Source organism: Pipistrellus hanaki (genome assembly GCF_964339955.1).
Source record: "Pipistrellus hanaki genome assembly, chromosome: 2".
Taxonomy (NCBI): domain Eukaryota; kingdom Metazoa; phylum Chordata; class Mammalia; order Chiroptera; family Vespertilionidae; genus Pipistrellus; species Pipistrellus hanaki.
In genome coordinates, this window is record NC_140504.1 from 53,755,941 (window position 1) to 53,783,889 (window position 27,949).

Below are 27,949 nucleotides of genomic sequence, written 5' to 3' on the forward strand. Positions count from 1 at the left end.
ATTTCTATATATTTTTGGTGAAACATTTAAAAGTAAGGTGCAGATATTCTGACATTTACCCCTAAACTATTCAGTCAGCATCCCCTAAAAATAAAAGGACATTATCACCTTAAGAAAATAAGCAATTCATTTTAAATTTCATTTAATAACTAGTCCATATTTACATTTTCCAAATTTCCCTCAAATTCAAGTTCCACCCATTACTTCTGGTTGCTATTTAGAATTTTTTTTTTTTTTTTTTTTTTAATCTAGAAAGGCCTTGAAAACAATGATACCGACTTTCTGAAGATGCTAGGCCAGTTGTCTGACTTGTAGTATCATTTAGTTCTAAGAGCATATTTCTGTCAAATTAACTTTAGGACAACCAATTCCTATTACCTACCATGTGAAAGTTTTCAGGAGTTGCAGTGGTTTGAAGCCACAAAATCTTTTGGTCTGACTGATTCTTTCAAGGTTTGGGAAGACATGCAACCATAGAATGTCCCAGCAGGAAAGCCCACCTCACACTGACACTTTTGCTGCTGTAACAAATTACTTCAAAAATAGTGGCTTAAAACAATACAGAGGTCAGCAGTATGAAATGTGTCTCACTGGGCTAAAATCAAAGCTGAAACTTATTCCTTCCTTTTCCCAGCTTGAGGCCACCTGTATTCCTTGGTTTATGGTCCCCTCCTCCAACCTTAAAGACGGCAGTATAGAATCTTCCAATTTCTCTCCGACTCTGACCTTGATTTTCCCGCTTTCCTCTTCCACTTAAAAGGACTCTTGTGATTACAAAGGGCCAACCTGAATAATCCAGGATACTCTCCCTATCTCAAGGTCAACCAATTAGCCATCTTAATTGCATACACAGCCGAATTTTCCCTTGCCATGTGATGTAACATATTCATAGGTTTTTGGGCATCAGGATGCAGGCATCACTGGGGCCATTATTCTGCCTAGGACAGGAAGCGATCTGAAAAAGATTAGTAAATTACTCACAAGGGTCCTTTTAATACATTGCAACCTTACATTGTTTGTTTGTTTTGTCTGGGAATTCAGTACAATATGATCGTAAGATTAATCCTGTCTATGAAACTTTAATAAAAGAGGCATTAGGAGGATTTTATTACATAATCAAATTCTCATAACCACGTGGTTCTGGAGGATAGTGCTGATTTGTGTATCTGATATATCTGAAGTCAGATTGTTCCATTTGTTACTTTCACTGGATTTTGGTAAGGAAGTTATGAGTTTTCTGTGAGTATAATTACAGAATCCAAATGACGTAAATCTTCCAATTCACTTCGAATCAACATTCTAAGTTGTCTTCTTCTATCTCTTCAAGGTATAGTAAGAGTCCAAAAATGCAGGTGGGCTCACACATCTCCTCCCTGGGTTGTCTGTTCAAATCAGATTTGAGGTGGATCTTGCTGTTGACACCTAGTCTGGTATAGTGTCAGGACTTAACACTCTATTGAAAGGTGAGGTTCTGGAGTGGTTTTGGGCCCACTCAATGTCCACAGGGATTTCTGGGTGCTCGTCTCTTGTTGTAATTTTTATAACTTGCTAATGCAGTAGAATTTTTGTTACTGGTTAAATAAATATTATTTTCTCAGGTTTAAAAAAAATCACATTCCTTGATGTCTTGTTAAATGCAACGAAGTCTGTCCCACTAAGGTTGGTGGGGTTTTTCTGAAGTGGCAAATGAAAATTGTTAAGTATTACTAATCAGGTAGGGAAATCTAGTTTATTGGGAAAGGAAAATTATGAGGTTTTAGTTAATAGAAGTGAAATGTCTTAAGTGAGTGAATTTAGGGAGTTCATTGGGCGAGTCAGAAAAAATAAGGAAGAGACTATTAGAATCTTGAGTATACAACAGAGCTGAGCTAAAAAAAAAAAAAAAAAAAAAAAAAGCTAGAGTTGAACTAGGTATATCAGGGGATTCTTGAGTGCCCTGTTAATGAGACCTACTCTTTAAACGAATGGTATTACACTGGGAAAACCACAACCTCCATGCCAGGAGAAGGCTTAGAAGGAGTTTGGGAGGGGCTTGTGCAGTGGACCGAGGAAGGGACCCTGAGGGCATGGTTTTGGATTACAAGTCACAGGAAGATCTACAATATCTTGGGAGCTTTAACTGGGCTGAATGTCCCACCATTGTGATTGTGTCAGGGGAAGTAAACGGGAATGTTTTTGTGTATCTGCATTACATCATTTATTCTACCCAGTGAAAGAGAACCCCAGGGCAATGAGAATGTAGAGTTTATTTCTTCTGTGTGTTCTTTAGATCCTGACCAAGAGGGCTACCAGTAGGGGCAAACCGATACTGCAGGATGCTTGCGAGATAAGTGAGGAGAGCATATCACCTCCATTAAGGAATCTGCAGGAGAAGGGTCTCTAGCAATGGAGGTGGTCTCCAAAGAATGTATAAAAGGCCCATGAACAAAAAGGTCAGCTTTAAACACCAGCCAGAATGAGGGTTTTCTGCATAATTGAACTTTAAAAAGAAAAATAAAATAAAGATTAAAAATATATATATATATTTTATATCAGAAATGGAGGGAGATAGAAACATCAACGACAAGAGAATCATTGATCAGTTGCCTCCTGTATACTCCCCACTGGGGTCTGAGCATGCAACCCAGGCATGTATCCTGACAGGAAATGGAATCCCAACTTCCTGATTCATAGAACTACGCTCAACCACTTTGCCTGGCCCACCAGGCACCAATTTAACTTTTCTTTCTCTCTGAGACCCAACCTTAGAGGGGTTAATCATACACATAGGGAGGAAAGGTCATATTACAAGTGGGGGAAATTGGGAAATAACTGACCACACCCCCTTTCTGACTGCTGCCTTCTCTTTCTGCAGGAAGCCTGAGCTGAGGAAAGGGAGGAGGCCTAAATGAAACCACGTTATTCAGACTGTAACATGAAACTGGACTTTTTTTTTTTTTAATTTTTTAAAATATATTTTTATTGATTTTTTACAGAGAGGAAGGGAGAGAGATAGTGAGCTAGAAACATCAAGTCAATGAGAGAGAAACATCGACCAGCTGCCTCTTGCACACCCCCTACTGGGGATGTGCCCGCAACCAAAGTACATGCCCCTGACCGGAATCGAACCTGGGACCTTTCAGTCCCCAGACCGACGCTCTATCCACTGAGCCAAACCGGTTTCGGCAAAACTGGACATTTTAATTACTGATTAGGACCATGTGTCTTTTAAGAGTTACCAGAGAAGTCATACGCAAGTTTTTTATTTAGAGGCAGAACTAGCCTCATGGAACAGATTTTAGATGGATGATGGGAAATAAACATTGCTTTAGGATTATATCTCATGAGTCTTGCTCATTCAGTATGATTGTTACAATTGTGAAAGTCTAGGACAGAGATGTCTGGTGCCTTAAATAGCATGCTGGGGTAGGAGGGTAGGAGGGTCAAGAGAAAAGAAGTGTGGGAGGAATGCTAATATCATTGTGTTTGTTTTATATTTGGCTTAATGTTTACTTAACCACATTGTCTAACAAAAAAGGGATTTTAAAATGCATTCCTTGAATGTTTTACCTTCCACCTTATCTAAAGTCACTTAAGATTGAGGAAACTCCACACTGTTCTCCACAGTGGCAATGCCAGTCTGCATTCCCACCATCAGTGTACTAAGGTTCCCTTTTCTCCACATCCTCACCAGCACTTGTCATTTGTTAATGATAGCCATTCTGACAGGTGTGGGGTGATACTTCATTATCGTTTTAATTTGTATCTCTCTGATGATTAGTGACTGAGCATTTTTTTCATTTGTCTCTTGGCCTACTGTATGTCCATTTTGGAGAGTGTCTATTTAGGTCCTTTGCCCATTTTTTAAATTGGATTATTTGTCTTCCTTTTGTTCAGTTGTATGAATTCCTTATATACTTTGGGAATTAACCCATTATCAGATGTATCGTTGGCAAATATGTCCTCCCATGCAGTAGGTTCCATTTTCATTTTGATGATGGTTTCTTTAGTTGTGCAGAAGCTTTTTATTTTGATGTAGTCCCATTTGTTTATTTTCTCCTTAGTTTCCCTTGCTTTGGGAGATGTATTGGTAAACATATTGCTATGAGAGATGTCTGAGATGGAGTTTTCTCAAAAATTAATTATGGAACTGCCATTTGACTAGTAATCCCACTTCTAGGAATATATTCTAAGAAATCTGAAACACCAACCAGAAAGAATGTATGCACCTCTATGTTCATAGCAGCACAATTTACTATAGCTAAGATCTGGAAACAGCCCAAATGCCCATCAGTATATGATTAGCTAAAAAAGCTGTGGTACATTTACACTATGCAGCTGTAAAAAAAGAAGGATCTCTTACCATTTGAGACAGCATGAAGGGACCTGGAGAGTATTGGAACTGATATGCATATATATGCATAACCCATGGATACAATGTGGTGAAGGCCTGGGAGGGGTGGGGTAAGGTGGAAGGGGTCAATGGGGGGAAAAAGGGACATCTGTAATACTTTCAACAATAAACATAAAAAGAAGAGTAAAGTCACTTAAGATTGGCTAGGGTGTAGGGAAATGAATTAATATTGTCCATAGCTTATCCAATCAAGAGCCACAGGTGATTTCTTCTAATCTACTGTCTTGGCATTATTGGTCCTTAAATGGTAGCTAAAATACCTCAGGCAAGGCTGTGTTTTTTTCTCTTTTCCCCCTTCCCTTCTCTCCTCATTTCAATTAAGTTATATAACTTTACAAAAGAAAGAAGCAAGCAGATAATAAGCTACTTTCTTCCCCTGCATCCATTCCCTCTTCTTCCTTTCCAATGAAATTTTATTCATGTTATTTTGTGTGGACATACTATTCTGTGTCCTGCTCTTCCCCTTAACCTTCTAAACTTGGTTACCCGTTTTGACATAGTGCACACACTTGTCATAGCTGATGTTTGTGGCTCTCCCACAATGGGATTATAGCGTAATTTCATTTCCTGAGCCATCCCCTGGGTATTGGGCATCTGGATTCTCTCTGTTTACATCACAGGATTCGGCAGTGTGTCAGAGCTCCCCTGGGTGTAGGCCTCCTGGCACGAGGCCCAGGCAGTTTTTCATTTAGCCAGAACACATTGGTGCTAATTAATTTCTTTGCCTGTTGCATTATTTTCTTGGGAGTGTGTACATAAACGAGAAATGACTGGTGCAAAGGCCAAGAAGGATTTGTTAAAGACTTTTAAACCTTTTGCTAGAGGACAATCTAGAAAACTTGAAACCAGCCCTCAGTTGGTTCATCTCAGGATAAGATCGATCATAATAGATCATGTCAGAAATTCCAGGGAGGCTTGTCTCTCAAGAAGGCCTTTCTGAAAAAAGTAATTCAAATAATAATAATAATTATTATTATTTTTTACTTAAACAACAGAAGTTCTTTTTTTAATAGTTCAGGAGGCTGGAAGCTTAAGATCAGAGGTTTGGTTTCTGGTGAAGCCTCTCTCCTCAGCTTGAAGGTGGAGCCTCAAAAAAAATACTTTTTGAACCTTGTTGTAAAGATCTTAGTTTTATTTAAATATTTTTGCTTTCAAATAAAATATCAGCTGCTTGGCAGACGTTTAGGTTCTTTTTGTTTGAGTGTTTGATGCACTGACTTCTTTTGTGACAAATGGAATCAATCTAATTTTGAAATTCTTTTGTGTGATTTTTTTTAACGGATGAATTTTTGTTATCCTTTGGCTGGTTTTTTAAATTAAATTTTTATTATAGAAGTTAAAAGTAACACAAAAAAGAAGAAATAGAAACACGAAGCCCCATGTATCAACCATCCAGCTTCAGTAACATGAACTTCCTGCTATTTTTCCTTATCTTTCTCCTTAGATGCTTATTCCCTTCCCTCACCTCATGGTATATTAAAGCAAATCCCGAGTATTATATAGTTTTACCCATAAATACTTCCTCACCTGCCTCACACTTAGCACCCATGACACTAGAAGCCAAACACTGGAGCCTAGATTGTAGCCAGAGGAACCATGTGGTCATGTGTGTTTTTTTTGTAAGTTTTTTTTGTTTGTTTGTTTGTTTTTTGTGTTTTTTTTTTTTTTTTTTTGTGTGTGTGTGTGTGTGTTTTAAATGACCACAGTGTAAATGAGAAAGTAAATGGGGTAAAATGTTATCAATAAATAAATCTGGGTAGAATGAATACAAGTGTTTTTTGTACTACTTATTTTTGCAAATTTTCTGTAAGTTTGAAATTATTTCAATAATAAGAAGTAAAAGCAAGCAAGCAAGCAAGCAAGCAAGCAAACAAACAAAATGACCATAATATAATCACACCTAATAATCCAGAAACATATTTTTCTTATTTTCTATAAGTCATGCTCATGGAAAGAAATTAAGGGAAAATAACCAAAACATATTTTAAAAGAAAATAAAAACTACTCATATTTCTAACACCCAGACTTAATCACTATTAAATGATTATGTATTTTTCTAGACTACAAACACACACAGATAGACACACAAACAAACATATGCACATTATATAAAAAGTCAGATAGTAGTAACAGACTTATAATCAAACATACTGATTCCCATCTTCCCATTCCCTCCAGACCCATCCCTTGAAGTGCTTGCCCTGGCTTGCTCTCTTGTAGACAGCAGGCTCTCTCATAGAAAAATGCCAGTTGCAGCTCTGTTTTAAGCACAATATCTTTCTGATTTACCACAGCTGTTAAGATGAAAGGGAATCATATTTTGCTTTTCTTTCCTCCCTTCAGGAGTGTTTTTCATTTTGTGTTTGATCTTAAAAATACTTTGTGGGCAGAGAATATTCCAGATCAACTTATTCATTACTCACTTTAACGTCCTTGGAGCATGTCTTCCTAGATGATAGAGGCTGGGCAGCAAAAGCTACATTTCCAGACTCCCTTGGAGCTATGGTTCTGCACATGGTCAGTGGGACACTTGGAAAGTTGATGTAAATAGGACCAAGCACAGAAGTTTGGATGTAAATAGGACCAAGCATAGGACCAATGGCAGAGAAGTTTGGTTCCTCTGGCTACAATGTAGGCTCCAGTGTTTGGTTTCCAGTGTCATGGGTGCTAAGTGTGAGGCAGGTGAGGTAGTGAAGTTTCTGTAAGAGCAAACCGATGGAGGGATTAAGTATTTCTTCTGGTTGCATTGTTCCTGATTATGTAGCATGCAAGCTTGTTCATCAGTTTAGAAGCATCTTAATGCCCTATAACAAATCCCTTTCTGCTTAAACTAGTCAGAGTGGATTCTATTGTCTCCAACTAAGAAACTCTATAGGAGAAATCATTGAACTCTAGGTTACTTCTTGAGTATCTATAAAAAAAAAATCCCTCTAAACTTTAATCATCTGTGTTTTTAATGATTTTCTATATTTTTCCTATGCTTCTGAAGGTGACACTTTTACAACAATTATTTTATTTGGCAAATAACAATAGTTGGTAATTATGGCAGGTAATAATTATATCCTCTTTATATAAGAAAGTGAGACAAAGGAAGATTAAGTACCTTATCCAAAGATGTTAGTGTATCTGTTGTATTGCTTAGAATCCCACTTTTGGTTTTCCACTATTTCATATATTCAGCCTGTTAATGAGTAAGTAAAACAGATAAAAGATAGTTCCTGAGACCAAATATAGTTCTAGAAAAACTTTATAGGAGTGGCAACTGACCTAACAGGGTTATTCTTACCCAAGTTTGTATGGTTATCTGTTTAAAACCTTATTGCATGGTTATTATTTAAAATTATTTATTTTCTAATATAATTTAATGCTTAATGTATAAAAATTTGAAAGTATAGACAATTCTAAAGAAGCCAAAGTCTCAGTTTATAATTTGAATGTTTTTAGAGGTCAAGTAGAAACAAAACATTTAAAGAAAATTGGGAGATTTTCAGCAATAACAACATCTTTGGGTTAATGTTAAGAATAGCCACAACCAAACAAACAAACAAACAAAACAAAAAACAATACAAAAGATCCACAAAACCAAGAGCTGGTTCTTTGAAAGGATAAACAAGATTGATGAACCTCTGGCAGGCTCACCAAGAAGCAAAGAGAGAGGATCCAAATAAAATTAGAAATGAAAAAGGTGAAGTGACAACCGATCCCATAGAAACACAAATGATTATGAAAAAAACTAGAGGCCAGGTGCATGAAATTCGTGCGTGTGTGTGTGTGTGTGTGTGTGTGTGTGTGTGTGTGTGTTTGTGTGTGTGTGTGTCCCTCAGCCCAGCCTGCACCCTCTCCAATCTGGGACCCCTTGGGGGATGTCCAATTGCCCATTTAGGTCTGATCCCACAACAGGCAGTCGAACATCCCTCTCACAATTTAGGACTGCTGGCTCCTAATGTTTGCCTGCTTGCCTGCCTGATTGCTCCTAACCAGTTCTGCCTGCCAGCCTGATCACATCCTAACCTCTCCCCTGCCAGCCTGGAAACCCCTAACTGCCCTGCCCTGCAGGCCTGGGTCCCCCCAACTACCCACCCCTCCAGGCTGGTCACCCTCAAATGCCCTCCTCTGCTTACCATCTTGTTATGGCCATATTGTGGAGGCCATCTTGTGTCCACATGAGGGCAGCCATCTTTGACCACATGCGGGTGGCCATCTTGTGTATTGGAGTGAGGTCAATTTGCATATTACTCTTTTATTAGATAGGATACTATGAACAACTCTATTTCAACAAAATGGACAACCTAGATGAAATGGACAGATTCTTAGAAAAATACAAGCTCCCAAAACTCAAGAAGAATAAAAAAATCCTGAATAGAACAATAACTACCAAAGAAATTGAAGTATCAATTAAAAATCTTCCAGCAAACAAAAACTCTGGTCTGGATGGCTTTATAGGGGAGTTCTACCAAGCATTCAAAGAAGAACTAAAACCTATACTCTTTAGACTATTCCAAAAAATTCAAGAGGAAGGCACACTTCCAAGCTCTTTCTATGAAGCCAGCATTATCCTAATCCTAAAACCAGATAAAGACACCACAAAAAAAAAAAAAAAAAAAAAAAAGAACTACAGGCCATAGTTGATACAGGCCAATGAACATAGATGATAAAATCCTCAACAAAATTCTAGCAAATCAGATTCAGCATTACCATTATTCTGGAAATGCAAGGATGGTACAATATTCACAAATCAATAAATGTGATACATTACATAAACTGAGAGACAAAAATCACATAATCATATCAATCAATGCAGAAAAAGCATTTGACAAAATCCAACACCCTTTCTTGATAAAAATTCTCAGCAAAGTGGGATTAGAGAGATCACACCTCAACATAATAAAATCCTTATATGACAAACCTACAGCCAACATCATACTCAATGGGCAAAAAAATAAACTCATTTCCCCTAAGAACAGGAACCTGACAGGGATGCCCACTATCACCACTCCTGCTCCCTATATTACTCGACATGCTAACTATAGTCATCAGATAAGGAGTAGAAATAAAAGGCATCCAAATTGGAAAAGAAGAAGTAAAACTCTCCTTGTTCGCAGATGACATGATACTATACATAGAAAACCCCAAAGACTCCATCAAAAAACTACTAGACCTAATAAATGAATTTTGTAATATAGTAGGATACAAAATTAACACCCAGAAATCTATGGCCTTTTTATACGCTAATAATGAACTCAGAGAAAGAGAAATAGACAAACAAAAATCTCATTTACCATTGCAACAAAAAATTTAAGATACCTACTTAACTATGATGTAAAAGACATGTACTTGGAAAACTACAGGACATTGAACAAAGAGATAGAGGGAAGACATAAACAAAAGGAAGAATATACCATGTTCATGGATTGGTGAAATCAACATCATTAAAATGTCTATATTACCCAAAGCAATGTACAGATTCAATGCAATCCCATTAAATACCAATGGCATATTTAAAAGATCTAGAACAAACTCTCCAAAAATTCACCTGGAATAAAAAAAAAAGACCCTACATAACCACAGCAATCCTGAGAAAGAAGAACAAAGTTGGAGGGATCACAATACCAGATATCAAGCTATATTACAAAGCCACAATTCTCAAAACCGCCTGGTACTGGCACAAGAACAGACATATAAACCAATAGAACAAAACAGAGAACTCAGAAATCAATGAGATACCATCTCACACCTGTCAGAATGGCTATCATCAACAAATCAACAAATGACAAGTGCTGCTGAGGATGTGGAGCAAAAGGAACCCTCCTGCCCTACTGGTAGAAATGCACACTGCAGCCACTGTGGAAGACAGTATGAAGTTTTTCAAAAAGTTAAAAATGGAGCTCCCATTTAACCCAGCAATCCCTCTCCTAGGACTATATCCCAAGAGCCAGAAACACCAGTCAGAAAGGATATATGCGCCCCTATATTCATAGCAGCACAATTTACAATAGCTAAGATTTGAAAACAGCTTAAGTGCCCATCAGCAGATGAGTGGATTAAAAACCTGTGGTACATCTACACAATGGAATACCACACCACTATAAAAAAGAAGGAACTTTTAACATTTGCAACAACATGGATGGAACTGGAGGACATTAGCTAAGCAAAATAAGCTAGTCAGAGAAAGATAAATATCACATGATCTCACTCATATCTGGGATATAACGATCCACATAATTTGATGAACAAGAATAGATTGATCTAGAGACAAATGGTGGGGGGGGGGGTGTTAAAACTTGTATGCATACATATTAGCATAACCAATGGACACAGACACTGGGGCAGTGGGGGTTTGCCCTGGGGTGTGAATGGCTGGGGCGGGAATGGCTGGGGCGAGGTAGAGGGAGATCAATTGGGGAAAAAGGAGACATATGTAAAAATTTACACAATAAAAGAGAAAAAAATGTAAAAAAGAGAAAAAAAAAAGAATAGCTGATGCTTTTGTCAGGGATCAAGTCTTGTACTGACCCTGAAGGTTATTCTTGGGCTTTGATCTTTTACCTGTTTTCACTATACTCGTAAGCATTTGCCCATCATGTGCTGGGAACTCAGGCCTAATTAATAGTTTTCATTAACTCTAGCCTCCTACTCTAGCTAGTTATCCAGGTAGCTAGTGTCTAAATTTCAGAGGAAGGAAGCTGGTGACATATCTCCATAGCTCACTGCTCCCTCCAATCCAGCTCTTGATAAAAGTAGGTACCTCACCTCTACTCCAAACTCCATTCTTGTGCAGAATTCATGGGAGGGCAGTATATGCAGGTTATTCCAGTTAATAGAGAAAGTCTCCTTAACTCTATTTGATGCCTTGGTTGTTCCTTCAAACCTTAAGTACATTTCATGCTGGTTCTGCCTCTATTCCCCCCCCCCCCCCCCCATTTCCCCAATTTGGCCTTCTTCTATTAATTCTCCACTTCTCATACCACTGGTTGAGCAGTTTCCCTTAAGGCTAAAACACTTCTTCCTATTCTTAAAATGAAATACAACTTGGTTCTACCTTGTATCTGTAGTATCCCTGACCCTTACCTCACTTCATTGTACAATAGCAAAATTTTCATTCAATCCCGAGTATTCTTTCATGACCTGGGACAGGAAATTCGGGGTCTCCCTGAAGACCAGTGATCTCACTATGATAACTTTCTTCCACCTACCCAAATTCCACCCACCTTTGGGAGAAGCCTTTGTCCCCAAGAGACTCCTAAAATGCCCAGCTAGGTTTAGACCAATGCAGGCTACCTCCTGCAGTGATCAACCAGCACTCCTTACTGATGTTCTCTTATTCTTCTATCACTGGTAAATTTGAATGCAGATGAGCCGAGGGAAAGAAACCCTGGTTCAATGCGGAGGTAGCTCACAGCTTATATTACTTTAGCCAGGCAAAAAGGAGAAATAACATTGACCTTAAATACAACTGTTGTAGACAGAGGTAGGGCAGCCCTGATTTCCCCAAAATGGAAACTAATGCAATTATACAGCTCTTAATGATCATAGGGACTTTCAGGGGGACAGTGTTATATGCTAATCATTACCTCTGAACTACCAGCATAAAGTTTTTAAAGACTTCTGGGAAATGTTTTCCTTTGAATGAAAGTCCTTTATAACTGTCTAATTCATTTTTCTTTTCCAAAGAAAAATAAATAGTTTGCCAGAGGACTATAAAGAATCTTGCCAGAGAATCTAAAGGAAAATATCCTGACCTATTTTATTATTATTTTTAATTAAAATACATTTTTATTGATTTCAGAGAGGAAAGGAGAGGGAGAGAGAGATAGAAACACCAATGATGAGGGAGAATCATTAATTGGCTGCTTCCTGCATTCCCCACACTGGGGATCGAGCCTAACCCGGGCATGTGCCTGACCAGGAATCGAACCGTGACCTCCTGGTTCATAGGTCAGCACTCAACCACTGAGTCATGCCAGCAGACCTATTTTAGACAAGAGAAAAACACACCCTGGTTTGTTGACGCCACTGTTTTTTAGATTTCTACGACTAACAGATAATAGATTTGAGAGAAAATGGCTATTCTCTAAAACCAAAATCCAGACTCAGAAAAACAAGGTTTATACTTCTCCCCAAAAGGATCTGGAGAAGTAGAACATTATCAGAGCTTTCTCCTGAGGGGAGAGAGAAGAAACTAGTTGGTGGGGGAGAATGCTACAGAGAGCTGAGAAAGATCCAGGCTTGTTCCCTGAGCTGCCACCACTCAGGGAAGAAGATGACAGTAAGACTGTTGTGCTCATTTCCTGTTGCTGCTGGAACAGATTTCCACAAGTCTAGTGGCTTAAGGCAACATAAAGTATTATCTTACAATTCTGGAGTCCCAAAAGGGTCTCACTGGACTAAAATTAAGGTTCACAGGGCTGGTTCCTTCAGGAAACTCAGGAGAATTGGTCTTCTTGCCTGTTCCAGCTTCTAGAAGCTGCCTGCTTTCCTTGGCTTGTGGCCACCTTCCCTATTCAAAGGCGGCAATGGCTGGTGGAGTTGATATCACAATGCATCACCCTGACACCGATTCTTCTGCTTCCCCCTCCCACTTTTAAGGAGCCTTATGACTGCATTGGGCCCACCTGGATAATTCAGACTCATTTTCCTATCCCAAGGTCAGCTGATTAGCAACTTTAATTCCACCTGCAGCCTTAATTTACCCTCGCGATATAACATATCACAGGCTCTGAAGATTGGAATGAGGGCATCTTTGGGGAACCTTATTCTGTCTCCCACAAAGGCCTATGTAGGTGTAGAGGCATGTGCCCCGTTTTTCTTCTGGTGCCTTGGAAGCTTGTTAGCCTTCTTGAATTCTTCATGCCTGCATGGGAGGCAGCAGTCAAGTAGACGTGGCAGTGTAGGGTGCCCGAAGGGAGGGGCCTGAGAGCTGCCTGGTAGTTCCCAGTCCCCAGTGCCCTCTCTCATGAGAGAGCTGGCAGGCCTGAGAGGGATGATGCAGCTGAGGAAATCACTGCGGATCCCATGTGTGGGGACTCTAGGGGGATGCAATGCCTCAGAGAATGCTAGCATGGAGGCACATTAATTATTGGGGGACAATATAAGAATGTTCTCAGGGATGTCAACAGCAGCTGCCCATATATGAGGAACCCCACCCAGTTTACACTACAGAAAACCCTCCTGGGAGGGGAAAGGAACAAACCTCTGAAGTCAGACCCCTAGAAATTTAAATTGATTCAGAATACGGAGCACTCCCCTTCAGTGCTCACAGCCCAGGGGGTAAGGAGGCGGAGCAATGATTCAGGGCTGCAGTTAATTCTGGCATGGGTTCACTATGAGAGGCCTACAGAGAAGCACCCCCCCCCCCCAAAAAAAAAAAAAATCCATTGCCATGCTCTGATTCAGACACCTTTGATGTTACTGGGAAAAATCCAGTAACATCATGACTAAGATGACGTTCCTGTCACAAGGCTGAATGGGAATTTGAGATAGAAACTAGTTTATCACAGAAAAATAATGCGAGTTCATATTTCATACCTTTGGCTTTGTGCTGAGAGCTATCCCAGCTACATGTAAATGAGGACAGTGGTGCTGAGTCTCCTTTTCTGACGAGAACAACGGGAGAGAGTGCTTTATTTTCGAGCACCTGGTGAGATGAAGCTCAGGGTAACCGGTGTGTGTGGTCTGTGATGAGCCCCCTCGCTCCCCTCCAGATCACTACATGATGGGTGAGCTGCGCAGTGAAATCAATCTCAGGAATGATAAGCATGTGACATTTTGCATAGCTCATAGCTATTTCCACATAACTATTCTGACACATAAAAACCAAGCCATCCATTTTTCAGCTTTGAGAAAAGCAGACTGAGTGAAATGTTGAATATGAACCTTCCCTCAGCTCTGTGCCTTGCTCATAGGTGTGAGCAGGGCGGGAACAGCAGGCTGGCCTGGCTAGGGGAGCAGATGCCTCCCCAGGGCTTTCCTGTGTGAAACCTTCTCTTAATCTCAGTCATGCTCCCATGTGGTGCCCTCTATGGTCTTTTCATCCAGATGAACAGCTGTCGTATCCATAGGCTACTTTAAAAATCACAGAAAGGCAGCCCTTTGGAGGAAGGCGGTCAGAGAAGGAGTTAGCAGCTGTGAAGTTTGAGGCCTCACCCAGACATAATTGCTATGTTTGGCTGTGGCTTAAGCGCAGTAATTGAGCCCCAGCTGGTTTAGCTCAGTGAGTAAGAACATCAGCCTGCAGACTGAAGGGTCCCAGGTTCGATTCCAGCCAAGGGCACATGCCTGGGTTGTGGGCTTTATCCCCCATGGGGGATGTGTAGGAGGTAGCCAATCAATGATTCTCTATCATCATTGATGTTTCTATCTCTCTTTCCCTCTCCCTTCCTTTCTGAAATCAATCAATCAATATATATATATTAAAAGCTTAAAAAAAGAGCAGCAATTGAGAAGAGAACAAAAGGAGAGATATGAACAGCAAATCTGACCATGGCGATCCTAGTGCTCTGATGTATCCAACCACAGAAGCACATGGCCCTTTTCTTCTTCTTCTTCTCCTTCTTCTTCTTCTTCTTCTTCTTCTTCTTCTTCTTCTTCTTCTTCAAAATATATTTTATTGATTTTTTACAGAGAGGAAGAGAGAGGGATAGAGAGTTAGAAACATTGATGAGAGAGAATCGTCGATCAGCTGCCTCTTGCACACCCCCTACTGGGGATGTGCCCGCAACCAAGGTACATGCCCTTGACCGAAATCGAACCTGGGACCTTTCAGTCCACAGGCTGACTCTCTATCCACTGAGCCAAACCGGTTTCGGTGGCTCTTCTTTTTTTAATGTTAAAGGGAACGTTAGTCAATTCACTGTCATATAAACTACCTGAGAGACTACTGCCAGACTGGGTTGGTCTTCCATTGGTGCTGGAGATCTGGCTGCTGACATCACCGAGGCAGAGTGTGGAGCCACTGGGCCAGTGTCTGAGCTGCCTTCTGCAGCATATGCAGTATCACCAGGGCTCACACCTTGACCTGGGTTTATTATGGAGAACGTTACTGTCATCAGTGGGCTTGCCATTAAAATTGGAAGGACAAACAAGCTTGTTTTGTATTTTTAAACAAGTGAAAAAATAATTACAATATTAGTAATAATAGTAACTAATATTTATTGTGTACTTACTATGTGCTAGGCACCACGCTAAGATACTTTACATACATTATCTCATTTTTTTAATAAGAGAAAGTTTATTTAGGAAGTCACAGAGGTAGAAGAAGTGAGCCTAGAAGAAATGGGTTCAGGAAACAAGTGACAGAGGCAAAAGAAAGGCCCTTGGAGTTTAGGAGAAAGAGAGAGGCAAGGAACACACGCCTGGGGAAGGGGGTCAGGAAAGGCATGGGTTTGCTAGAAAGAGAGGAAGAGAGAGAGAGAGAGAGAGAGAGAGAGAGAGAGAGAGAGAGAGAGAGAGAGGGAGAGAGAAAGAGAGAGAGAGAGAGAGAGAGAGAGAGAGAGACCCATACATTATCTTATTTAATCCACATAAGAGCACTGAGAGAAAAGAATGGTTATTACCCCCATTTTGGAGACAAAGAAGCTGAGGCTTAGCAAGGCCAGCGTTCCTGGTCTATGGTTTCCCAACTTACAGGTGATCAACCCAGGGCTTGAACCTAGGTTTCTGTGCTTAGAGCCTGACATCTCAGCTGCATGCCATTTAACCTCTTGAACTACGCATGGGCAGGCTCCCACTGCCGGAGGGAACGTGGTATGGCACTGGGAAGTGGAGGGCCAGGCTAATGCCCTGGGAGAGCTCTCTTGAAACCACACTGTCTCACCCCAGCAGCTGGCAGGGGACCAGTGGCTGAGAGCTTATTCTCCACAGGCACAAGGACACATCTGGCTTCAGGAAGCCTTTGGGGCAAGGACGGGTGCAGATTCTGGGCTCCTGGGGCCCTGAGAGGGCTCACATAGGGCTTAGCTCATGGGGTGGGGGAGTGGTGGGGTGGGCAAGGAATACGGAGCTCAGTAATACTGCCTTATATCAGCCAAACTGTGACTTTTTTCAGTTTATATTGTCCATGGACTGTCACAACAGAAGCATTTTCCTAAGGAGAAAGGTACCTAGAGCCATATTCATTTCAGAGACAGCTCATCGGAGGGATGCAGTCCCTGCCCAGCAACTTGAGAGGGTTCTTTATCCTCCTGGAATCTAAGTGTGGCATCACGCTCACATGGTGTGTGGAACTGGTGCAGGAGGGCCACTGGTGCAGGAGGAGGGCTAACCCTTCTACAGCAGCAGCAAGTAGAAGACCACCTGTCTTATGGTTTCCATATGTAGGAGGGGACACAGTCATCTAGGACAGTGGTCGGCAAACTGCGGCTTGTGCGAGCCACATGCGGCTCTTTGGCCCCTTGAGTGTGGCTCTTCCACAAAATACCACAGCATGGGTGAGTCTGTTTTGAAGAAGTGGCATGAGAAGAAGTTTAAATTTAAAAAATTTGGCTCTCCAAAGAAATTTCAATCGCTGTACCGTTGATATTTGGCTCTGTTGACTAATGAGTTTGCCGACCACTGGCCTATGGTTCTGAACGTGTAACGTTCTTCCCCTTATCAAGGTGTTGGGCAACACTGGAGACATTCTGACTTTGAGACTCTTAACTCTAGTGGTGGCCAAGATGATGTCCTGCCACTCTGCACACTGTCCCTGGGCCAGGCAGTCGGCAATGCTCAGGGCAGCCATGTCAGTGGAGTGGGGTGGGGAAAGAAGAGGAGAGGGTGGAGGGTCAGGGAATCCCTTAAAGCCTGTTCCACCTCCGGGCTGCTGGGTCAGACAGAACAGAAGAAGAGCACAAAAGAAGAGACAAGAACAGTGAATCTGACCATGGCCACCCCAGCGCTGGGACGAATCCAACCACAGAAGCACACATGGCTCTTCTTCTTTTTCTTTAATGTTAAAGGGAACATTAGTCAACTCACTGTCCCATAAAACAGTGCAGCTAAGTTGGAGGCGTTTGGCATGACTATTGTTCCTCCTTCCTCGGAGGAGAAGAGTTGGGAGCAGCCCCTCCTCCCTGTGGGAGGATGTGTGGATCCCAGGAAATCTCTGGATCCCTCCTGGACCACTGGCCTCCTCCTCCTGGCTTAGGAGTGCAGCCTGTTCTCTGTGACAGTGCTGCCTCCCCCGCTGATGACGAAGCTCCGGGAGTTGGACACCACCAGAGCCGGGGTCACCTCCTCGGGGTCCTCGGTCCCTGGCGGCGGCTGACGGTCTCCACCCGCAGGCGCTTGCAGGCCCGTCTCCGGGGCGCTCAGTTCTGAGTCCGGCTCCGCGCACTGCAGCGGGAGCAGCGCCTGGTGCCTGGAGAGGGTGTCATTGCTTTTCTGGGACTCCAGGGAGTTCTGGTGCGTGGAATTGCGGTGGGCACCCTTCTGAGGCTCGTCAAAGCTCAGCGAGAAGGTGACGGTGCCGCTGCCGAAGATGACCTGCTTGCACCTGGGCTGCTGCTGCTGCTGCTGCTGCTGAGGCTGCAGGGCCGAGGGCGGCTGCTGCGGCTGCGGCTCCCGCTGGGGCAGGGCGAGCGGCTGCTGCGGCTTCTGCCTCTCGGGCTGCGGGAAGGGGTCCTCGCTGTTGCTCTTGCTGCTGATGGGGGAGGAGGAGGACGGGGTGGAGCCCGTGGAGCCGCCGAGGCTGCCGGAGCGCCTGCGGGAGACGTTGCTGCGGCGCAGCGTGGCGCGGGCGGCCACCTTGAAGGCGTGCGCGGCGGTGCTGCAGCGCACCTCCTCGATGGTGTTGCGGGCGGGCTTGAAGAGGATGATGTAGACCTTGTTGAAGAAGATGCAGGCCAGCAGGCCGAAGCTGGCCGCCAGAATGGCGATCACCTCCACGGCCGAGACGAACTTGCCGTAGGTGCTGGCGTAGGCCGGGATGAAGGAGATCCAGACGATGAAGAAGATGAGCATGCTGAAGGTGATGAACTTGGCCTCGTTGAAGTTCTCGGGCAGCTTGCGGGACTTGAAGGCGAAGAAGAAGCAGACGGCAGCCAGCAGGCAGGTGTAGCCGATCAGGAAGCCCAGCGCCATGAGCGAGCCCTCGTGGCAGGTGATGAAGATGACCTCGTCCTCCAGCTCGTGGTTGCGGTAGCTGGAGGGCGGCGCCGTGTAGAGCCAGATGGCGCAGATGACGATCTGCATGAAGGTGCAGAGGAAGACCAGCAGGAACTGCAGGTTGAGCCCCCACCACTTGCGGTGGAAGCTGGTGGGGATCTTGGCCTCGAACACCAGCAGCACGCGGTTGGTTTTCACCAGGATGCAGGAGATGCAGAGCACGAAGCTGATGCCGAAGGCCGGCTGGCGCAGGCGGCACGTCCAGTCCTGGGGCTCCCCGATGAAGAACAGGGAGCTGGAGAAGCAGCAGAGCAGGGAGAAGAGGAGGAGGTAGGAGAGCTCGCGGTTGGTGGCCTTGACGATGGGCGTGTTGCGGAACTTGGTGAAGACGCCCAGCACGAAGGCCGTCAGGAAAATGCCCAGCACGGCGAAGAGCGTGAGCGCGATCCCAAAGGGCTCCGTCCAGGACAGAAACTCGATCTCCTTGGCGATGCACGACGTGTGGTTCTCGTTGGACCAGAAGTCATCCGGGCACTTGTCGCAGGCACTTGCATCTGTCAAAATGTCCCAGGAAAGAGGGAGTGACTGAGTGTAGCAGAGACTAAAATGGATGGGTGTGAATGTGCTGGTGAGAGTACATGGGTTACTGGGAGTGGTCACTTTGTATGGCGCTTACCGATGAAAACGGTGATTTTTTTTTTTACATGGTGAAATAATATAGGGAACCCTGATATGTTTAATTCTCTACTTAATTTCATGGGCCTTTGATGATTCTGTAATTGTTGCCCCTTGGTACATTGGTGGGAGGGGAGTGTACATGCTTCCTGTAAGACTGTCTGCTGATGGTTTGCAGCAGAGAATGATCAATCAGGTGGCTGCCCTGAGGTATGACACAGCCCACCAACTTTCCACAGAACGATTCAAGCTCAGCCTGACTCATTCTGGAAATGTGGATGGGCTTTGTAGACATGCCAGAGAAGACATCCTCACATCAAGGCAGAGTATCGCACACCCATGACCTGTGCCTTCCTCCAAAACTTTCCAGTGAAGGAGGCTATAGACTCATCTCATCAAGGAGCGTTTAGTAAGTCTCTGGCATGGCCCTCACAGCGTGAAGTTTGGGGATGTGAGAGGAACATGGGCTTTGCAGTCAGAGAGCTGGATGGGAATCCTGGCCCTGCTATTTACTAGCTGTATGACCTTTGGGCCTCCGTTTTCTCATGTATGAACTGGAAGCCATAATAACTCCATTGCTATGGGGAGGATGAAATGAGATAATAGCAATTATAGTTAATATTTATAGAGTGCTTTCAATATGCCCATCAAGGATTGTATTGAATAGATGTTTACCTGGAACTTACAATGTGCTTTACCAATATTAACTCATTTAATTCTCTCTTTAGAGGTGAGGAAACTGAGGCACAGGAAAAACATACGTAAGACAGCAAGTACAGTGCCAGGCACCCAGAGGCCACCTGTCATGGCCTATAAACTCTGGAGCCTGGAACAGACAGGATTTTGTCTATTCAGGGCCTCTGAGCTACAAGAAAAGAAAAACAATATTGGGAAGTAGTGCCAAAGTCAAAGAAAGATGTGCAGCAGGGGTGTTTGCAAGCTCTCATGGTGTTGTAAGAAATCTAACATATCTTTTCTCCCTCCCTTAGGGCCCAGCCCAGCGTGATGCTCAGATACACCTTGTTAAATGAGAAACTGTACTGAGCACCATCTCAGCCTAGCCCTTCCGGGGACTCCACTGACACCAGGTCCCCAAAGCTCTACGCGATGCCCACAGAGGGCTGTTCCTTTACCTGTCTCGTCGCTGTACTCCCCATCGGGACACTCCACGCACTCAAAGCAGCAGGTGGGCTCCCCCTCAATGATTCCCTTCCTGGTCCCTGCCAGGCAGATCCGGCTGCAGTTGGAGAAAGGCACCTGGAAGATGGAGAGCACACAAGTGAGGGCTGCAGCTGTGGGATCAGTCTTACGGCTCCTTTGACACATATAAGGGGGAGGAGTTGGGCTCAAGGACCAGTGTGGCAGACTCTAGGCCCTTTCCAGGCAGAGGAAGGTCCAGAGACTCTACCGCATGGGGTCTATAAAGGGGAGAGATGCCTGTGGACCAGTGAACATGCAAGTGCGCGCGCGCGCGCGCACACACACACACACACACACACACACACACACACACACACACACCTGTAAGATTCTAGGAAAATTAATTGTTGGGAAGATGCCATGATCAAAATCCTTCTTAAATAACTCCCCTCCCCTTCCATTCCCTCCAGGTCCCAGAACAAGCCATCTGTTTACTCTCCATGGAAGTAGAAGTTTGAGACAAACTAAAAGATACAAGGACATGGACCTACACACAGAGAGACAATCACAAGGGAAATGCAGAGGTGAGGGGACATTTGTCTGAAAACGGGACTGTAAAGTTTGCAGTGCATTGTAATTCTTGCAATTTTATTTTAGGCTTTTCAGGGAGATTTCTGAGATCCTCGGGGAGGCAGGCAGTAAAGGCATGAAGGGGTTGAAGGTAAGTGGATCAGAAAGATATATCAAGCAACTTTTAACCAAAAGAAAGCTGCAGCAACTACATTAATTTCAGATAACATAGATTTTAGTTGACATGTTTATTTCCTTAATGGACTTTAGGTGTACAGAATTTAACTAATCATAATCCTTGTTTCTTTCCATTATTACTTGTTCATGTTTGACTCACTTTTAGTTAGTCATTTTGAATGACAACCACCCAAAACAAAAGCTAAGACTGAAACAATTACACTACATCTAACTATATCCTTCCTCTGCCCCTGACTTCCACCCCCACCACATATTCATATCCTGGGTCCATCCCTGGCAAATAACACTAACTTTTCAAAGGACAGACCAACCTAATCTTATACAAACTCTACTGGAAATTAGAGAGGCGGGGTGGGGGGGGTGGGGGGGAAGAAAGAACACCCTCCACCTAATTTTTGAAAAGTCACTATAACACTGAGTCTAAAGCCAGACAAGAACAATATGAAGAAGAAAAAGAAAAAAACAAATACAGGCCCATTCACACATTAAGTTGTTTTCAGAAACAGACTTAAGTCAGGAATTTATGCTTGAGTAATTTATAAAGAAAATTCTTCCAATGGAAACAGGAAGAGAATGGAGGAAGTAGAACACAGAAGGGAGGGGAGAAGCAAGAGTGTGATCTTAAGCGAAGTCCCTCAGAGGGTAGCTCCTAACTGGTCCCCAGGGGAACGCAGAACAGGCCTGATCTGGGGAGAAGGGGCTAGAGCTTTCAGACTTTCACCCTACTCACTGGTTAAGAAGTCATTTCAGGGAAATGTAAACTCGTAGGCCCTTCTGCCTCTCTGAGCCTGTGGGCAAAGTGGGTTCTATTAGTGTGCAGGCAAGGCAGTCTTCTGAGAAAGAGCAGCAAGTTCTGGTTATTGGAAACAAAAATATACCGAAGTCTTGGAGGTGCACGCAAAGTGAAAGGAATGTGAAAGGATCTGAGAAGAGTACAACTATTTTCCACTTCTTGAAAATAGATGAAAAATACGAAAACAATGAACAAACAAATTCAAAGGACATAAAAAAGAAAACATGTTAGGTTTATGCCAGGAATGCAAAAAAGCTTAATATTAGAAAAATCTGTGTCATTCACTGCAATAGTATATTAACACAGAAAAAAATATGATCAACAGATGAAAAAAAAAAAAAAGCATTTGATGAGCCCTGGCCACGTCGCTCAGTTAATGAGAACATCGTCCTGTACCTCAAAAGGTTGCAGGTTCAGTTCCCTGGCAGGTCACATAGTTTGTGGGTTCGATCCCTGGTGAGGCATATATGGAGACAATTGATCAATATTTCTCTTTTCTGTCTCTCTCTCTCCCCTTTCTCTCTCTCTAAATTCAATGAAAACATTTCCTCCAGTAAGGATTAAAAAAATAAAGAGGCATTTGATGAAATTTAACAAAGACTAGGGATAAAAACTTAATGAAAAGGAGCAGGAAGAAATATCTTTAACTTGCAGAGGGGTAACAAAATAATCATCCACATAAGATTATTTATAGCATTTTCTTTAAAACAAGGGTGCCCACTATCACAACTATTATTATTATTATTATTTTTAAAATTTATTTTATTTTATTTTATTTTTATTTTTTATTAAATTGTTATCTGTGTACATATTTTAACATTGCCCCACCTCCCATACATTCCCTCCCTCTCCAGAGTTTTGTGTCCATTGGTTGTACTTATATGCATGTATACAAGTCCTTCGGTTGATCTCTTTTTTTTAAAAATTTTAAATAAATCTTTATTGTTCATATTATTACAGATGTTCCTCTTCCCGCCCCCCCCCCCCCTCCACCAGGTTCCCACCCCACCCTCTGCCCTTTCCCCACACCTCATTGTCCTCATCCATAGGTGCACAGTTTATGTTCAGTCTCTTCCCACAACCCCCTCTCCCCTTTTCCCTGAGAATCGTCAGTTCACTCCCCTTCCATACTTCTGATTCTATTATATTCAACAATTAATATTGTTCATCAGATTAAAAAAAAAATTTTTTTTTTGGTTTTTAGATTCACTTGTTGATAGTTATGTATTTGTTGTTCATAGTTTTTATCTTTATTTACTTTCTCTTCCAAAAGAACCCCCTTCAGCAATTCATATAATTCTGGTTTGGTGGTGATGAACTCCTTTAGCTTTTTTTTAATAAAGCTAAAGGTGAAGCTATTTATCTGTCCTTCGATTCTGAGTGATAGCTTTGCTGGGTAGATTATTTTTGGCTGTAGGTTCTTACTATTCATCACCTTAAATATTTCTTGCCATTCCCATCTGGCCTGCATGGTTTCTGTTGAGAAATCAGCTGACAATCGTATAGGTGCTCCTTTATAGGTAACTACCTGCTTTGCTCTTGCTGCTTTTAATATTCTCTTTGTCTTTTGCTCTTGGAATTTTAATTACCGGTATGATTTGTCTTGGTGTGGTCTTCTTTGGAATCCTTTTGTTTGGAGTTCTGTGCACGTCTTGCACTTGTAAGTCTAATTCTTTCACCAGGTGGGAGAAGTTTTCTGTCACTATTTCTTCCAGTATTCTTTCGGTATCTTGCTCTCTCTCATCTTCTGGGATCCCCATAATTCTGATGTGGTTCTCTTGAAGTTGTCCCAGAGGTTTCTTAGATTATCTTCAACTTTCTGGATTCTCTTGCCTTCTTGTTTCTGCTGAGGAGTATCTTCTGGCCATTTATGTTCCAAATCTTTGACTTGATTCTTGTGATCTTCCATTCTGTTTTTTAGGATTCTGTATATTATTTTTTATTTCTGTATATTATTTTTAATGTATTCTTTATTTCTTGTTGATCCCTTATTATTTCTTGTTGATCCCTTGTTATTTCTAGTTGATCCCTTTTCATATCTTCAAAGGTCTCATTTATTTTATCGGCTTTTTCTAGGAGATTCTTGAACAACCTTATAAGTGTGGTTTTGAACTCTATATCCAGTCGCTTTTTGTCCTCCATTTCTGTCATTTGTGATCTATCAATATTTCCTTGTCTCGGCATTTTCGCAGCTTCCCTTAGGCTTTTACAGCTCCTCCGCTCTTCCTTCTGGTTTTCTCCTTGCTTCTCACTGTAGAATTTCCAGTCAGTCGACTTTCCTGTAGTTCTGGGTAATGTCCATTTTATATTTTTGTTGTATTTTATTGAAATTGTTGTGTGCGGCTGCGGTTAGGTGTTTACCTGTGCAGCCATCTTGGATCCTCCCAGTTGATCTCTTATCTCCCCCAGATCTCCCTACCCTCCCCACTGTAATTTGACAGTCTTCTTGTTGCTTTACTGTCTTTATATCTATCTTTCAGTTCATCTTATAATGTTCTTTATTATCCATAAATGAGTGAGGTCAGGTGGTATTTCTCTTTCATTGGCTGGCTTATTTCACTCAGCATGATGTTGTCCAATTCTATCCAGGTCGCTGCAAATGATGAGAATTCCTTCTTTTTTATGGCAGCATAGTATTCCATTGTGTAGATGTACCATAGTTTTTTGATCCAATCATCTGCTGACGAACACCTAGGCTGTTTCCAAATTCTAGCTAATGTAGATTGTATCACAACTATTATTAAATACTGCACTGGAGTTCCTAACTAGTAGGTAGAATAAGACAAAAAAAGAAGAAAAAAAGAGAGGCTTAAATATTGGAAGGACTAAATAAAACTGTTATATTTGCAGATGATAAGGTTGTCCAAAAGAGTCAACAGTCAAATTATTAAAAATAATTGGAGAGCAGCTTCAGACTAAAATATCATAGCCTAATAGTGTTTTTGAAAATGAAGCCCAAGTTTAATTGATTTTATAAACATTTTTATTGAATACAGTATACTGGGGTGACAGCTACACTAATAAAAGAGAAAGATGCAAATTGACCATACCTTTGTGACACCCACCAGCTAATCAGGAGTGAGTATGCAAATTAACCCAACAAAGATGGTGAGTTAATTTGCATACAAAGGCACTGAATGGCCCAGGGCAGGATGCTTACATCATCACCATGGTGACAACGCAGGCATTCTGCACAGCCTCTGGGCAGCATGGGAAGGCAGAAAGGTGGCTCTGTGCCAGAGTGAAGTCATTGCTGACACCCAGGGGAAGGAAGGCCACTTCTTGCACGAATCTTCATGCATCAGGCCTCTAGTTGGTTAATAAAATTATATAGGCTTCAAGTGTACAATTCTGTAACACATCACCTGTATATTATATTGTGTTCACCATTCAAAGTTTTCAATTTCCATTACTGTTTATCCCTTCTTTCTACCTCCTTCCACCCCATTTTCCTCATATAGTCACCATACTCTCTGTGTTTTTTTTTCTTAATATCTTCACCTTTTTTCACTCAGCCCCCCACTTACCCTCCCCTCTGACAGCTGTCATTCTATTCTCTGTATCTATAAGTCCATTTCTACTTTGTTTGTTTATTTTGCTATGGCCTTATAGTGTAGTTTGATATTAGGTAGTGTGATTCCTCCAACTTTGTTCTTTCTCAAGATTGCTGTTGCTATTGGAATCTTTTGTGGTTCTATATTAATTTTGGGGGTATTTATTCTAGTTCTGTGAAATATGCTATTGGTATCTTGATAGAAATTGTGTTGAAGTTATAGATTGCTTTGGGTAGTATGGACATTTTAATGAAGCTAATTCTTCCTATCCATGAACATGGAATATGCTTTTACTTATTTGTACCTCCTTTAGTTTCTTTATTCAGTGTCTTATAATTTTCTGAGCACAACTTTATATCCTGGGTTAAAGTCACTCCTTGGTATTTTATTTATTTATTTATTTATTTATTTAAAAATGCAACCAATTTCTGGATATTTATTTTGTATCCTGATACTTTATTGAATTCAATGATCAGTTCTGATAGTTTTTTAAAAAAATAGAATCTTTAGGGTTCTCTATATACAGCATCATGTCAACTGCAAATAGTGATAATTTTATTTCTTCCTTTCCAGTTTAAATGGCTTTTATTTCTTTTTCTTGTCTGATTGCCACGGCTGGATCTTCTAGTACTATGTTAAATACTAGTAAGAATGGTGAGCCAAAACTGGTTTGGCTCAGTGGATAGAGAGTCAGCCTGAGGACTGAAAGGTCCCAGGTTCGATTCAGGTCTAGGGCATGTACGTTGGTTGCGGGCACATCCCCAGTAGGAGTGTGCAGGAAGCAGCTGACCGATGTTTCTCTTTCATTTATCTCTCTCCCTTTCTCTCTGTAAAAAATCAATAATATATATATATATATATATATATATATATATATATATATATATATATAAAGAATGGTGAAAGTAGATATCCCTGTCTTGTTCCTGCTCTTAAGGAAAACGATTTTAGTTTTTGTACATTGGGTATGATGTTGGCTGTGTATTTGTTTAGTTTTTTTTAAATATAGGTAGCCTTTATTATATTGAGGTATGTTTCCTCTATTCCCACTTTACTAAGAGTTTTTAATCGTAAACTAGAGACCTGGTACATGAAATTCGGGCACTGGAGGGATGTCCCTCAGCCAGCCTGTACCCTCTCCAATCTGGGATATCCCTCTTACAATCTGGGGCTGCTGGCTCCTAACCAGTTGCCTGCCTGCCTACCTCTAACTGCTTCTGCCTGGCAGCCTGATTGATGCCTAACTGCTCTCCTGCCAACCTGATCACCCCCAAATGCCCTACCTTGCTGACCCGCCTGGTTGCCCCCAATTTCCCTCCCCTGCTGGCCTGGTCACCTCCAACTGCCATCCCCTGCCAGCGTGGTCACCGTCCTGCCCTCTCCTGCTGGCCTGGTCACCCCTAACTGCCCTACCAGCCATCCTGATCACCCCTTACTGCTCTCCCCTGCTGGCCATCTTGTGGAACCATCTCGTGATGGCCATCTTGTGATGGCATGGGGGTGGGTGTTAGGGCCATCTAGGCTTTTATTAGTATAGATAGGTGCTGGATTTTATAAAATGCTTTTTCTGCATCTAGGTGATTTAAATCCTTCATTTTGTTAATGTGGTGTATTACATTTATTGATTTACGGGTATTGTACCAATCTTTAATCCCTAGAAAAAAATCCCACCTGATCATGTTATATGATCTTTTTAATGTATTGCTGGATCCGATTTGCAAATATTTTGTTAAGAAATTTAGCATCTATATTCATTAGGGATATTGGCCTATAATTTTTTTCTTTGTGGTGGCTTTTTCTGGTTTTAGAACTAGGATAATGCTGGCCTTGTCTTTCTTTCTCTTGATTTAAAAAAAATATTTTTATTTATTTCAGAGAGGAAGGGAGGGGGAGAGAGAGATAGAAACATCAATGATGAGAGAGAATCATTGATTGGCTGCCTCCTATATGCCCCACACTGGGGATCAAACCTGTAATCTGGGCATGTGCCATGACCAGGAATCGAACCATGACCTCATGGTACATAGGTCAATGCTCAACCACTGAGTCATGATAGCTAGGCCTTCTTGAATTTTTTTGGAATTATTTAAGAGGGACAAGTGTTAGTTTTTTACTGTTTGGTAAAATTTACCTGTGAAGTTATCTGATCCAGGGCTTTTGTTTGCTGGAAATTTTTTGATTATTGCTTTAATTTCATTAGTTGTAATTAGTCTTTCAGATTTTCTGTTTCTTCTTGATTCAGTTTTGGAAGATTGTATGTTTCTAGGAACTTATACATTTTGTTCAGATTGTCCAATTTGTTGGCATATAGTGTTTACAGTATTTTCTTACAATCCTTTGTATTTCTGTGGTGTCAGTTGTTACTTCTCTTTCATTTATGATTTTACTTATTTGTGTGTTTTTTTTATTTTTTTCTTGACGAGTCTGAATTAAAGTTTGTCAATCTTATTTATATTTTTTTGGTTTATTGATCTTTTGTGTTGTTTCTTTTTGGATTCTATTGCTGATCTTTATTATTTCTTTTCTTGTACTCACTTTGGGTTT

General features: G+C 41.8%; 1 protein-coding gene across 2 annotated transcripts in view; it reads right to left on the reverse strand.

Moving 5' to 3' along the window:
- Window positions 1-17,318: 17,318 nt before the first annotated feature.
- The window catches only part of CASR (calcium sensing receptor), a gene marked incomplete at its 5' end in the record, with an annotated part of 34,173 nt that continues 23,542 nt past the window's right edge, over window positions 17,319-27,949 (reverse strand). The window contains 2 exons of one of the 2 annotated variants that reach the window (XM_084871535.1): window positions 17,319-19,029; window positions 20,284-20,407. In XM_084871535.1, coding sequence (XP_084727661.1) covers window positions 17,513-19,029; window positions 20,284-20,407 — 1,641 coding nt within the window. In that variant the 3' untranslated portion in view covers window positions 17,319-17,512. Of the gene's footprint in view, window positions 19,030-20,283; window positions 20,437-27,949 lie in introns of both variants that reach the window. The other variant, XM_084871536.1, reaches the window with a different exon arrangement.